Below are 14,181 nucleotides of genomic sequence, written 5' to 3'. Positions count from 1 at the left end.
GCATGGGAGGGTGATGGGCTGGAGGGGTGGAGAGCAGCAGGCCTTCCAGCCTGCCCCGCGCACTGATTTGGCTCCGATGTCCGAGGCATTTTCCACCCCAACCCGTCCTCTGAGCTGGGAAAGGAGGGGGCATTGCAGTGATGACCAGGAGGGCTCCCAGCCCCGTCTCCATCGGTGCCTCCGGGGCTTGGCTGGCCGCCTTCTGTCACAGAGCGGAGGTGCTGGTGCCCACGTGGGGGACGGGATCCAGAGGGGCCTTAGGGCATCCACAGAGGATGCAAAGCAGACTTGTGGAGGCCAGCTTCCAACTCTAATCAATAGCAATTAGGTCCCCGAATCCCTGAAGCGATGAAGCTTTGCACCATGCCTCTCCCCCCTGCCCCGAGTGTGGTAGAGGAGTGACCGCTGACAGCTCAGGACCCTGCCTGGGCCAGGTGCTAAGGCAGCTCCAGAGCCCGCGGTGCTTTGAGCGGGGTCAGATCTTGGCAGAAAGACGCGTTTCCACCCCCGGGCCCCAGGAGAGAGGAGCCGTGATGCAGTTGTGGTCCTGTGCGATGGGACTGGGAGGGAGGCTCCGTGTGCAAGCCTTAGCACGGGGGTCGTTGCACAGAGTGTGCTCCGGGGGCACCGGGTGAACATGCATGAACATGGGGTATGGTGCGTGCAGTTAATGGCGTGGTGTCTGCAGTGAGAGGGACGAGGCATCGGCGACCCTGGTCCTGCTGCCGTGCTCCCCTTCGTGCAGGGGAGAGACGAGAGAGTGTGGGCACGTCCAAGGGCAACGTGACCCCCCGTGCTCCAGGCAAGGCCACGTCTGTCCCAGCACGCCAGAGCAGAGGCGTGTGGGCTGGGGTGCCCATGGGCAAGGGCTAGGTATGATGCACAACAGCTCGGACACCTTCCCTGGCTCCACGCTTCAGCGGGGAGGGGTCTTAGCTGAGAGCAGGGTCCTGGGCATGGGGACTGCCAGGGCCTGGCTGTTTGCAGTCCGGCGCTGCCGTGGAGCTGCATGGTGAAAGCATCTCCTTGCAATGTATTTTGCTGCCCTGGGTGCGTCAGGGCAGCACACAAGCCAAGCCCGGAGGAGAGCTGCCAAGGGAGACTGACCAGGACCTACCATCCCACCGGACCCGGGACTCAGCTCAGCCCTTCCTCCTGCTCAAGCTCCTGCCAATCTCATCTGACCCCGGGATGTCCCGGGCGAGCTCTTCCCGTAGGGGATGCGCTGCCCGTTGCGTGGGGCGATGCTCCGGAGAAGGTCTCCTGGCCCCCGGGGCTGGAGGAGCTGCATTCGCAGTAACAGAAGCACAGTCCTGAGGTCTGCTTGCCTGGGGCTGGGCCAAGGCCTGAATGCCTTGCCTGCTTCATGCCCTCTCCCAAGCAGCTGGGCAACGGCAGCTCTCCTGACCCTGGCAGCGGAGCCAGGCAGTCAGCAGAGTCCCCAACGTGGCTGGTCCTGGCTCCCTTGAAAGGCTAAGAGGGGGTCTAACAAGCCTGGGCTGGGGATGGACTCTGTGGGCCTGGCTCCCAGACCTCACGGGACCAGGACAGCAACGTGCCCGATGGAGATAGCAAATGTCTACGGGATGCTGGCAGTAATTTTGACCTCTGGCCAGGAGGCAGAGTCCTAGCTCTGGTCCTGACAGCAGGCAACGACGTGCAAGTCAAGCAGCAGATTACAAGGAGCCGCTGGCTGAGCTCCTGGGGAGATGCAGCTCGAAGCAGCGCGGGTCCACAGCCCCAGCGCGGCAGCACACGGGTGCCCTCTCGCCACGGCTGGATGGGCCTAGCCCAGCTGCACCCAGCCCAGGGGCCGTGTCCCCAAGGGCCTCGCACTTGCTTCCGGGGGGCACGAGCCACTCTGCGATTCCTCCCCAGCAAGTCAGTGGGGAATTTGTCGTTCCCACGGGGCGCGGGAGAGGCCCCAAAGGACGGGCCGCGGTCGAGGGGGTCATTTGAGCATCTTGCTGGAAGCAGGCGGGTGGACAGTTTGACTGAGCGCAGCAGGCGAGCTGAAGCCTGCAGCCCCCGCTCCGCAGGCCAGCCGTGCCAGGCTGCTGGGCGACACCGGGCAGCCCAGATCTCCTGCAAACCGGCCTGGCCCCGGCCGCAGCACAAGCTCTGCAGCCCAGGCCCCTCTCAGGGGAGCCGGCAAGGAGCAGCCCGGCGAGGAAGAGCGTCTTCCTCTGCGAGGCTGCTCCAGCGTGGCAGTCGACTCCACATCTGCCGGCAGCTGCCTGCGTCAGACCCGGGAATAGCTCTGGCCCAGATAGGCTCCGGGGCAGAGGTCGAGTCCCTGAACGGCTGGAAATATTGAGCGTAGCGAGGCACCAGCAAGCAGGACTCGGGGCTCTTTTGCGGAGGAGGCGGCTGGTCCAGGAGCTGCTGAGACACCCAGCGCTGGAGCAGTTATCCCGAGTGCCCAGACTGGCCTGAGAGCAACGAGCTGCCCCCTCCACTGCTTTTCTTCCTCCTCCCCCAAAAACCAGAACTCTCCATTTTTTCCCTTCCCATTAAATAAACAGCCCCGAAGGCCTCTCCGGGCTGGGGAGTGCCAGCAGTCCTGGGGAGAGAGCGAGTCCTCTGCAAGCCTCCTGCTGCACAGGATGCAGCTCTTTGGCTGGTCGCTGTATGGATTAAGCCAGGCCTGAGACTATGGGGTGGGGTCTAGGGGCCCACGGCACAGGATCTGCTCCTGAAGACTGAACCAGAAAACACACACGCATGTGTATGATGCACGCACGCGTGCACCTCCTTGATGGAGCAGCTCCTTGTCTGGGATGGGAAAGCCCTCATATTTGCTGGGGTGCAGAGCCAGGGTTTCGGCGGTGGCAGACACAGGACCACGTATTTGCTGCTCCGTGCTGGTGGAGGATGGACGGCAAGAGGAGCCCAAGGGCAGGAGTCCATGGGGCGATAGGAGGTGGCAGGGCAAGGCCAGGGTGCACTGCACTTCCCCAAAGGAAAGGCTTGAAGGGATTTGGGTGCTGCTACTTCTCCCTCCTACCCTTTGCTGTGGTGCTGGGAGCAGCTGGATGTCAGCTTCTCCATGCGCCGGCGCTCTCTCGGGAGCCTGGCGAGCCGTCAGGCTTGGGTGTGAGCAACGCCAGCTCTGCATACACACCAAGTCCCCAGCACAACCACTTCACGCTCATGCCCTGCCCAGGGCTGATGGGGCCTGTGTGTGGCAGGGGCCGGGATTCCCACTCCTGGGCAGGGGCGAGGGCGTTCGGTGCCCACCGTGCTCAAGCTGCGGAGCAGAGAGCTGGGGATTGCCGAGCAAGGGCAGCTCCAAGGCTGAGCCTCCAGCACCGCTGCCCTGCTGCTCGGCTCTGCCAGGAGAGGGGCTTTTTCTTTCCCAGCTGAGCTGGAGCTGCAGAAAGGGGCCTGTTTTTTTTGGACCGGGGGCCTGAATCAACAGTGTGAGCAGGGGGAGGCACCGGGGTCAGGGACTCGCTGTAAACAGAAGAGATGCTCCCTGCCAGCTCAGCAGAGAAGCGGTGCGCTCCTCCGGGCAGAGGGCCTTTGGCTGGATCCTCGCCTGCCCCGGCTGTCCGGACGAGCGGGGAGCTGGCATGGCCAGCATCCATCCCTGGAGCTGGGAGAGGGGTGATGCCGAGGCTGGGCGTGGGAGTGACACAAGCAGGGGGGATCCTAGTGTGCAAACACCCTGCATGACATGGGGGTAAAGGCCACTTTGTTCAGGCCTCGTTGTTCCCAGAGAATTGGAATAAGGTGATGCCCCTTGAAATAGCGTGCACACCCTCTCTTGCTGGGGTGTGCGGTGCAGAGATAAGCCTGGGCAGCGTGGGTGCAAGCAGCCGGGCTTTATTCTGGAGGCCCTTGCACGCTGGCTGCCAGCTGCCCGTTGGTGCAGCGCTGTGCACACCCCAAGGCTGGCACTGCACATCCCAGTGTCAGCCCAGACACGGCCAAGGCTTGTTGGTTCCTCTGCTGCCCTCCATCCTCTGGGCTTTGCAAGAAAGACCTGTGAAGGCCTGACCGCGAGCAAGCCCTGAGACCGTGCCCTTAGGATGGAGGCTGTGCCGTGGCTCTGAGGCCAGGTGCCCGCATTGGCCCCCTCTCCCCTGCCACCTTTCCTAGCTCCTCTTCCTGGCATGAAGTGCCCACCTGCCAGAGCAGGGTGTTTCCCTTTGCAGGGGAGGGCACCCCCAGAGGCAGGGGCTACAGCAGACCCCCAAAGTGAACTCAGCCAGTCTCTGCATCCGTCTCTCCCCCCCAGGCTGGATCCAAAGTCATCTCCTGGCCCGAGAGCCGCAGTGGCCAAAGCCAGGCTGAACTTTTCCACGCGCAGTTACGGTCTCGTGGCTCCGAGAGATGTTTATTTAAAACAAAAAACCCAAAAGGGGAATAAAAAAAGTCCTTGCCCTGTGAAGCAACAAGATTAATGATGTAGTTAAAGGGAAGCGCTCCAGGAATAGCTGTGCTTGGAGAAATGTTTTCCAGACCCGGCTCCCCTGCTCCCCTTGCCTTCCTCCCCACCAGCATGCGGGACGGGGTGCCGGGCACGCGGCGGCTCAGATGCAGACGCGGGCGGCTCAGCACCCCTTCACCTCTGCACAAACGTCAAGCCCCATTGACTCCTATCTCACCCCAAATCTCTCTGGCCCTTCTTCCCCCTCCCCAGCATGTCTCGAACTGCAGCAAGGAGTGGTCACAGAGGGATGATATTTCAACCCAACGTCTGCTTGTCTGCGAAGGAGAGAGCTCGCTGGGCTGCCAGCAGGATTTCATCATGTGAAAACAAGTGCAAAAAGTAGTGCAAAGCACTGCAATCCTCCCTCACCGCAATAACCGTCCTGGGCTGCAGTCCTGCCTCTTTCCACCCCCCAAAAAAGCCAGGCACCAGAGCAGAGCTTGTTCCCTCCTGGGCCCCACTTCCATGGGTCTCTTTTGGGTGACGCTTGCCCTGGACAGGGTGGTAGGGTCTGAGGAAGTCAGGCTCCCACCCAGATTTCAGCCGCAGAGCTTGGAGCAATCCAGGCAGAGGTGTTTGCACACGTGATTGCACACCTGGTTCCAGCCGGGACCGGGCAGATGTGCCGAATCCCCGTGCAAAGCCCTCTCGACACCTCTCCAGCCGCAGGAGCCAGGGAGCTCGCGAGAGACGCTGCGACTGCAGCGCTGCTCAGCTCGGCCGTGCCAGCCCTACAAGAGCGGCATCAGGGCTGAACAAGGCAGCGCCCATCCTCGGTCCCTCCCGGCCACCAGACGCAGGCCGCTGGCTCCCTGCTACGGGTCAGCAAGGAGCTGGGTCAGGAGGCCTCGCCACTGAGGGGCAAGGAGAGTTGGGATTTCTCCGTCCCGGTGGGCTGAGTGTGGCATGGCTGATCTCCCAGAAATGCATCTGATCAAGTGATTTGGGTTCACAAAAGCTTGTGCCTTCTCTCTCATTTAGTTGGCCTATAAAAAAGGTGCATCATTACCCTGCCTTCCTCCCAGAAATGGTCACCTGAGATCTGCTGGAGTGGAAACTTCACCTAAAATCCCTTGTAGGAGTCAAGGGTGTCTGGGAGGCGCGTTTCCCCAGCAGCTGAAGGAAGAGGGAGCGACGGGGGCTTTGGAGTTGCAGCCTGCGTCCTCCCCTTCCTGCGAACCGTGGCGCAGGGGGCTCAGGGTCCAGACAGAGCTGCCCCTGCGTTCGTGGCTGGGCCGTGCAGCGCTCTCCACGTGAACGAGCTTCCTCGCCAGCGCGCCCAGGACTGCGCGGGGCTGTTGGCAGCCAGGCGGGAGCGGGAGCGGGAGCCAGGAGGTCAGCTCTTCAGTGTGTGAACTCTTCGCTCTCCTTCCTGGGCCTGCTGCCAGCCCCAGAGCCGGGAACAAACTCCAGATTCACCTGCCGGGCTCATGGAGACGGACAGGCCCGAGCACGCCCAAGCAGGCACAGACCTCCAAGGAGGGAGACTGCACCACCGCTCTGGGGAGCCTGTCCCAGCGCTTCACCACCCTCCTGGTGAGAAAGATTTTCCTAATATCCAGCCTCAACTTAGCTTGCTGCAGCTTGAGCCCATTGCTTCTTCTGTTGTCTGCCCCCACTGAGAACAGCCCAGCTCCTTCCTCTTTGCAGCCCCCCTGCAGGGAGCGAAGGCTGCTGTTCAATCTGCCCCTCAGTCTTCTCTTCTGCAGACTCAGTCAGCCCATTTCCCTCAGCCTCTCCTCACACATCCTGCCCCCCAGCCCCAAACCATTTCTACTGCCCTCCGCTGGACTCTCTCCAATGTGTCCACATCCTTTCTATAGTGGGGAGTCCACAACTGGACACCGGACTCCAGATGTGGCCTCACCGGTGCTGAATAGAGGGGAAGAAGCACTGCCCTCCATCCGCTGGCAACGCTGCTACCCATGCAGCCCAGGATGCCGTTGGCCTTCTTGGCACCACGGGCACACTGCTGGCTCGTATCCAGGTTCTTGTCCCCTGTCCCCCCAGGTCCTTTTCTGCAATGCTGCTGCCCAGCCCGTCCCCTCGCCTGCATCGGTGCAGGGGATCGCTCCCTCCTCAGTGCAGGACTTTGCACTTGTCCTTGCTGAACCTCAGGAGATCCCTTTTGGCCCAATCCTAGGTCAGTCTGAATCCTACCCTCCAGCATAACTACTACTCCCCACATCTGCAAATGTGCTGCGGGTGCACTCGGTGCCATCTTCCAGGTCATTGATGAAGATATTAAACAAAACCAGCCCCAGGACAGACCCCTGGGGCACTGTGCTTGATACCGGCTGCCAATTAGGCATCAAGCCATTGACTACTACCCTCTGAGCCCAATGACATTTCCCAGCTGGTCACAGTGGTGCCTTTTATCTCACCCACGTCCATCAGCCAGAGCCGTGCTCCCCTCCAAGAGCTGGGTGCCATCATCCCTGGGCACCACCCTCACCCCAGACCCGGGCTGCAGGCTGCACCTTGCAACACCCTGAGACCTGCCGGGCCTTTCCCCCATTCACTTTGAGAGCGAGTTTTGCTGCCTGTGGGCCCTTGCACACGATACGTGCTGTTTAGATGCACGTTACAAAATGGCACCATAAATCGCTGTGTGCGATGGATGAGGTTTGGCCCTTGCTCTGCTCCCCAAGGGCCATAGAGGCAGGCAGGATGATCAGGGGTCTGCTGTGCTTGACAGGCCGGAGTGGGCTGTGGCTGGTCAGATCAGAGTTAAGAAGCAGAGGGCAAGATCTGGGGACACATCCAGCAGATTTTAACCCCTTGAGATGCTGCCCTAGACTCCCTGGCCGTTGCTGGCTGTCTGTCCTCTCTGTAGGGACTGCAAGCACCTCGGGGCAGAGCTCCTCTTGCTCTGTGCATGGAGGGCTCCCAGCACTGGGTGCGACGTGTCCTCCCAAGAGACGGACCAGCCATAGGGGACATGAAGCTAGAGCTGATCCCTCTGGGATCTGCCCCCATCTCTACCCCCACCACCACTGCGCTGAGGCTGGGGTCATGCAGTAGCTGGGATGGTCCCAGGCACGTGACGGAAGCAAGGTGTATTCGGTGACATCGTCGAGCAGACCTGCCACAAAGCTGGGAGAGAGCTCAGCCCACGGCCCCTGCTCTCCTTTGGGCTATAAAGCTTTTCTTCCTGCACTTCTACTCCTCCTCACCAGGGTTTAGCTGAACGGGGGAGACTGAATCCACCAAGACGGGTTTCCAAAATGCAACAGAGCGGGATGCGGCCTTGCTGGGGGGACATCTGTCCTCTCCAGCTACCTATGGAGAATGTCCTGGGAAGAAAACAGCACCTAAAGTAACTCACGGGAATTTCCAGCCTTTCAGAGAAAACTGGCAAGGAAGGGGTGGATGCCGGCGGGAACAGGCCGATCTGGATTGCGCGGTTCCAGCTGCACAATTGTCTTCGGCTTGCAGATCCTCAGCGTAGGAGAAGGAACAAGATAAACAACACATTCAGAGCTGTGCTGGCAGTGAAGCCAAAGTAAAATATACCAACCTCTTCCCCCCCCGCCCCGGATCACGAACAAATAAATACAAGCTGTGTCTAGCCCAGGCTGGGCCAGGAGTTCAGCCCGCGGGGTCTGCAAGGGCCAGCGTCTCAGCAAGCGCTTCTCTTCCAGGCCGGGAACATCTTACACGTGTTGCATTGCCAGCAGCGGTGGCTGACGGCTCTGAGTGTGCAAGGCAAAAGGGAACGACTTGTTCCAGGTCAGTGGCACACCCAGGATGGAGCCCAACTCTTCGCAGTCACCAGTCAGTGCTTGACCCCCTGAATGATGCTGCCTCTGTCCAAAAAGCTGATTGTACCTGGGGAAGAGCAGCCCCGAGCAGCCACCCTCCAAAACCTCCTGGGATTTTACAACTCATCAGCCTCTAGATTGGCCTTCAGTGTCTGTGTTTCAAGCTGATCTACGCAGCCTGGAGAAAGGCACTTTTGGGGGTGGGGGAGGACCGAGGGTCACAGCTGCTGTAGATCCCCGTCTGCAAGCTGTAAGGCTTGAAGCAAAATGCTTCATACCATGAAAGCTGGCAAAGCTGGTCACAGCCAGGTCAGGGAAGAACACGCAAGCACACACCTCTTCCCGGAGCAGAGGACGGTCCTAAGATGCTGCTAATTATGAGTTAATGAATAGTGTGCGGAGGCTGGATCTGGCTTGTGACATCTGCCTCCACTCCCCCGGGGGACTCTGTTGTCTTGAAGGAGCAAGCTAAGTAAAGCTGAGCTCACCTGGCCTCCATCAGAAGCTAACATAGAGGGATTCACAGTGGGCAGGAGGAGGGCACCTGATGCGTGTGGACCATTCTCCGGGCAAGGCACGGGGACGCTGGTGAGTGGCACCTGAACATGTGCTGGTTGCAATGGAGGCGGCAGACTTCTACCACCCTGGCTCTTACCTCCCGGGGCGCATGTACACACCACGAGATTTGCCCTTTAAGGTGGCCAGCAGCAGTGATCTGGCAGGAATGGGCAAGGAGAAGAGGTCCCGAGACGGTGTGAGAGACCAGCAGCCACCTGGATCATGGGGGAAATACTGGTAATTTCAGGGTTTTTAGCAACATTGAAAAAAGCCCTGGGCTTTACTTTACGTCAGAAAAGCATCTTGCTTGACCCAAAACAAACTGTTTGAGTTAGTTTGAACATATTCTAAAACTTTTATTTATGCCTTTTCTGGCCTGGTTTTGGCTCAGATCTTGTTCAGACAGAACGTGCCTTCTGAAACAGAAAGTCAAGAGGAGGTTTGTTTAGACACTGCCTAAAATGAAACATTTGAGCATTTCCAAAAACAAACCCTTGAGTTTAGAAGCTGTTGGAACGTGCAGCGCTTCCCCCTCACTTTCCCCCTCCCCATGCAACTTGCTGCGTTCCTGCCTGGCTCCAACCTCCCAAACCCCATTCTTCGGCAAATGCCCTATTTCATAAGGAAAAAAATGTCCCCCTGCCCCAGCTGGGCCTGCTTGACCCGCCATTGCCATCATGGGAGGGCAGGAGGCAGGGGTCTGGGATTCCCAAGAGAACTCAGTGCGGTCTTAGTTTCCCCCTGACTCTCAGACTTTGGTGAGGGCCTCAACCGGCGAATGCAGAAGCAGCTCCAATGTCTGGTCCACTGAGTTTTTGGATCCTGTCATGAGATTTGTTCCTGGTTTGCAAATATGCCGAGCGCCCAGAGCTGCAGAGACTCTGAACCCCGGGGAAGCAGGGCCCCCCCAAGGGCCACCCAGCGATGGGCATGAAACATCCCCAAGGTCCCCAGGGTCCTGTGGTGGGAAACGGGGGTGCTCTAAGGACTTGGTGAGTCTCTAGCAATCCCCGGGCCAAAGAATCCCAGCGGTTCGTCTTTCCAAGGCCCAGACGGGGGAAGAGGACGCACTGTCCTGCTGATAAGCTTTAAAGGGCAGGGGGGGAGATTATGCCATGGCGAGAAGGTTTTCTGTGCCCCGTGGGGCGTTTCTCCCCAGGTCAGCGGTCTGAACACCCCCGGGCCTGGCCTGGCACCAGCAGACGGGAGGGTGTGGGAAGGAAGCTGCCCACGCTGACGCCGTGCCAGGAGGAGGCCCCGTGGCTGAGCACGGAGGGGTTGGTCACGGGCTGTTCCTCTCCGCCCCAGCTGGAGAACTACATTCAGATGAGCGTGAAGTCGGAGATGGTGCAGATGCAGCAGCACGCGGTGCAGAACCAGACGGCCACCATGCTGGAGATCGGCACCTCGCTGCTGAGCCAGACCGCCGAGCAGACCCGAAAGCTCACTGACGTGGAGGCTCAGGTACCACCGGGGCCCGTGCATGTGGGGGGGGGACGTATGGGACAGCCCCACACGCGTCTAGTCTGGGAGGGCAGGGCCCCTAGCCGGTAAGGCTCAGCATGGCAGTCGGGAGGCTTGGGGCCTGCCTACCCCCACTGACTTGGGAAGGGTCACCCCCTGCCTCAGTTTCCCCATCTCCCCTCCTGAAGACATGGTCTACGGAGCCAGAGTACAGACCGCATGTTTCCTATGGGCCTGGCAGGGATCAGAGCAAGACTCCAGCTTCGATCACCTGCATGGCCATCCTGTTGCTCGCTCGCGCAGAAGGACCAGGACGTGCTTCCCAGAGATGGGAGCCCTTTACTGGTCTAACTGGGTGCCTGATGATGGCACGTGGCTGCTGAGAAAGCCTGGAGCAGCCCAGATGGGAAGGGGTGAAAGGAAGAGGGGGGGATCCTCGTTATCAGGCTTCCCCTCTGCTCCTGGCACAGGTCCTGAACCAGACGTCCCGCATCGAGATCCAGCTGCTGGAGAACTCCCTGTCCACCAACAAGCTGGAGAAGCAGCTGCTCCTGCAAACCAACGAGATCCACGTGCTGCAGGGCAGGAACAGGTAGGGGCTGTGGCCCTTCGAGACGTTCACGGGCGGGATCCAGGTGCGCTCTGAGCCCCGGCTTCCCTGGGCCAAGCCCTGGCGGCTCTTGGGTTCCCCGTCCCTGTTTGCTCAGCCGGGGCACCCGACCCAGCACCTGCCCCCGTTGCAGCATCCTGGAGGGCCGGGTGCTGGAGATGGAGACCAAGCACCAGACAGAGCTGGAGGGGATCCGCTCCGAGAAGCAGCGGCTGCAGCGCCTGGTGAGCCGCCAGAGCAACACCATCGAGGACCTGGAGAAGTCCCTGCACGCGGCCAGCAGCAACGCCAGCCTGCTCCAGCGCCAGCAGCTGCAGCTCCTCGAGTCCGTGCACAGCCTGCTCCAGCGCGTCTCGCAGGGCAGAGGTGAGGCCTGCCGCCGCGGCCGCGTGCTCCCCATCAACCCCTGGGGGCTCCAAGCCATGGGTGCACCCCCCCATTCTCCTGGCATTTAATGGGCACCCTGGCTCCATCTCTCCAGATGCTGGGTTTGGTCCAAGCCCTGCCAAAGCCTGGTTGTTGCTGTGCTCTACCACGTGCATGCAAAGCGCGGTGTAAACGCAATGCTTGGCTAACGCCACCACTTCCCAGCCACCCGTGTGGGACTCAACCCCCGTCCCTGGGGGTCTTTTACTGGTGCCAGGCTCCAGAGCCTGTTACAGGAAGGGGAGGCCAAGACCCTTCCTACTGTCCACTGATGAGTGATTAGCAGGACTGCTGCTAATTCCCCAGCAGCTCATCCCGTGTACAGGCCATGACACACGGGGAGCAAGGTCTCTGCGTGCTTCGGGGGGGCCAGGGCTCCCCGCAGACTCGCACTCACCCCGCCTGGTCCTTCCCCCCCAGCTGCCCTGCGGAAGGAGGAGGGCACGTTCCAGGACTGCGCGGAGATCCACCGCTCCGGAGCCAGCGCCAGCGGCGTCTACACGCTCCACATCGCCAACTTGTCGGAGCCCAAGAAGGTCGGTCCCTGCAGGCCACGCGCCGGGCTTGGGGGGTTGCAAGCACTGGGCTGGTGAGGTGGGCACTGAGCAGGGTACGACCTCCCCCACCCTGGGCAAAAATAAATCCCCTTCCATGTGCCCAGCCTCTGCTGAGGCTTTGCCTAGGACAGCAGCCCAGCTCCGGAGCCCAGCGTCATCACCACAGTTATAGCGGTGTGGAGTTTAAGGGACTTGACCAAGGGTCACTGTGTGGCAGAGCCGGGGGTCAAACCCGCCGGGCCCTGGCCTGCGTCCCCCCACATACAGTGCGGCTGCGTGTGGCCCGGGCCGGATGCACGCCCTGGATCTGCTTCCCCCTCTGCAGGTGTATTGTGACATGGAGACAGAGCGCGGCGGCTGGACCGTGATCCAGCACCGGGCCAACGGCAGCGTGAATTTCCAGCGGAGCTGGAAGGAATACAGACAGGTCTGTGCCGCCTCCAGCTCCCCCGGCACGGAGGTGGGGGCGTCCGATCTCTGGGGCACAAAGCCCTGAACCGCTGCTGAGGGGGCCAAGCTCTGGCAGCGCCGTCGGAGAGGCAGCGCCCCGGGTGCGAGACCGAGCGGAGCCGTGTTGACTGCCCCCCTCTCTCGCAGGGCTTCGGGGACCCAGCCGGGGAGCACTGGCTGGGCAATGAAGCCGTGCACGTCCTGACCAGCCAGGCGCCCTACGCGCTGCGGGTGGAGCTCCTGGACTGGGAGGGCAACCAGGCCTATGCCCACTACGGGAGGATCCAGCTGGCGAGTGAGCGGCACCTGTACAGGTGAGGCAGGCACGCAGCGCCCGGCGAGGACGGGCCAGGCTGCCCGCGGGTCGAAGCCGCTCAGCTCCGTGTCCTCACCACGGGGCTGGTTTGCGGGCATTGCTGCAGGGGAGTGGAGCTGCCACGGGCTGAGCGGGTCGCCCCGTCTTCCCCGCTCCCTGTGCCCATGTGCGCCGCTCTCCCTCCCCAGGCTGACGCTGCGGGGTTACAGCGGCCCGGCGGGGCAGCCCAGTGGCCTGGCCCTGCAGGGCACCAACTTCAGCACCCGCGACGCAGACAATGACAACTGCCTCTGCAAGTGCGCCCAGATGCTGTCTGGAGGTGAGAGGGCTGCAGGCGCTGGGGCTGGGGCTGGCACGATGGGGGGTGAAGGAGGGCACAGGGGTTATTGCCAGTCTCAGCCAACATTCCCCTGAAATTGTGAAGATGGGGTCGTGGCGGGTGAAGGATGAGACGGGGCAGGTGCTCCCCCGCGCCTCTAGCTGGGGCATGCAGCCGCCCAGGCGCCGCAGGCCACCCGATGTGCAGCTCCTCCTGCCCCTAACCTGCCTCCTCGCCCTCCCTGCAGGCTGGTGGTTCGACGCCTGCGGCCTCTCCAACCTCAACGGCGTCTACTACCCTGCCCGGCACAACGTCCGCAAGCTCAACGGGATCCGGTGGCCTCACTTCCAAGGGCCCAGCTACTCCCTCAAAGGCACACGCATGCTGATCCGACCGGCCGCCGTCTAGGCCCCCCGGGCAGGCCTACGTGGTCTGGACCTTGGGCCACGAGCCCCGATGGAGAGAGGGCTCCCGGGACCCAGCACGGGGAGCTCTGGGCCTCCAGGGAGAAGGACGAGGAGGGCTCAGCCCGGAGCCTGGCTGCTGCTTCCCCTCTGCTTGTTCCAGCAGCTCAGAGCAAACTCCACAAGGCCCCATTTCGCCCCCGGCTCCCAGCCCCGAGAAGCCCGGCCCCGGGCTTGCAGTGGATGAGGGTGTTCGATCCACATGCTTGGCCACCGCAGACACGCGTGCACAGGCACATGCACATCCACGTGCGCGTGCACAAGCCGTGGCCCCTCCCGAGGGGAGCCCGGTGTTGCTGCCGGACCGTGCGTGGGAGCTGGTGCCGACAGCTGGCAGGTCGGCCGAAAGCCGGTGGGATTGATGTGATGGTGAGAGGGGGAGGAACGGAGGGGTGCAAGGAGGGGACCTGGCCTGCAAGGGATGGGGGTGCCTTGGGGGGCTGGCCGTCGAGGTCGGAGATGAGGAGGCCGCAGGGATCAAGGGGCAGGGAGGAAGGTCACGGAGAGCCTGGCGGGGTCCCAGGCCAGCAGGGAAGGACCAGACACTGTCTGAACTGGGACAAGCGGCCGGGGGGCTCCTTTTGTCTTGTGGGGCGCGGCGGGGAGAGGGAGCAAGGGGGAGGCTTGCAACCTCCCCCCCTGCTCAGTGATGCTCCCTTCGCCGGGCCGCTCCAAGGCCGCGCGGCCCACACAAGCCGGGCTCGGGGCTCTGCCTGCCCCGGGGTGGGGCGTGCCGGGTCTGGGTCACGCCGCGCTGCTGGGGCAGGAGGGGCAGAGTCCGAGCGGCTCCGTGCATGCGCTGCGGGCTGTGCCCT

The 14,181-nt window shown here is 61.9% G+C and overlaps 1 protein-coding gene across 1 annotated transcript; it reads left to right on the top strand.

Annotated features, from left to right (window-relative positions):
* The first annotated feature begins 9,726 nt into the window (after positions 1–9,726).
* Positions 9,727–13,420, top strand: ANGPT4 (angiopoietin 4). Its single transcript, XM_019510020.1, has 8 exons — positions 9,727–10,224; positions 10,695–10,816; positions 10,968–11,200; positions 11,681–11,796; positions 12,143–12,244; positions 12,415–12,581; positions 12,772–12,902; positions 13,150–13,420. The coding sequence occupies exons 1-8, from the start codon at positions 9,871–9,873 to the stop codon at positions 13,308–13,310; spliced, it is 1,386 nt and encodes a 461-aa protein (XP_019365565.1). The 5' UTR covers positions 9,727–9,870; the 3' UTR covers positions 13,311–13,420.
* Positions 13,421–14,181: the final 761 nt, after the last annotated feature.

This window comes from Gavialis gangeticus, unplaced genomic scaffold (assembly GCF_001723915.1).
Source record: "Gavialis gangeticus isolate Ggan-Ray unplaced genomic scaffold, GavGan_comp1, whole genome shotgun sequence".
NCBI classification, from domain to species: domain Eukaryota; kingdom Metazoa; phylum Chordata; order Crocodylia; family Gavialidae; genus Gavialis; species Gavialis gangeticus.
Note: the sequence above shows the minus strand (reverse complement) of the source record. Positions and strands in the feature narration are given on the sequence as shown.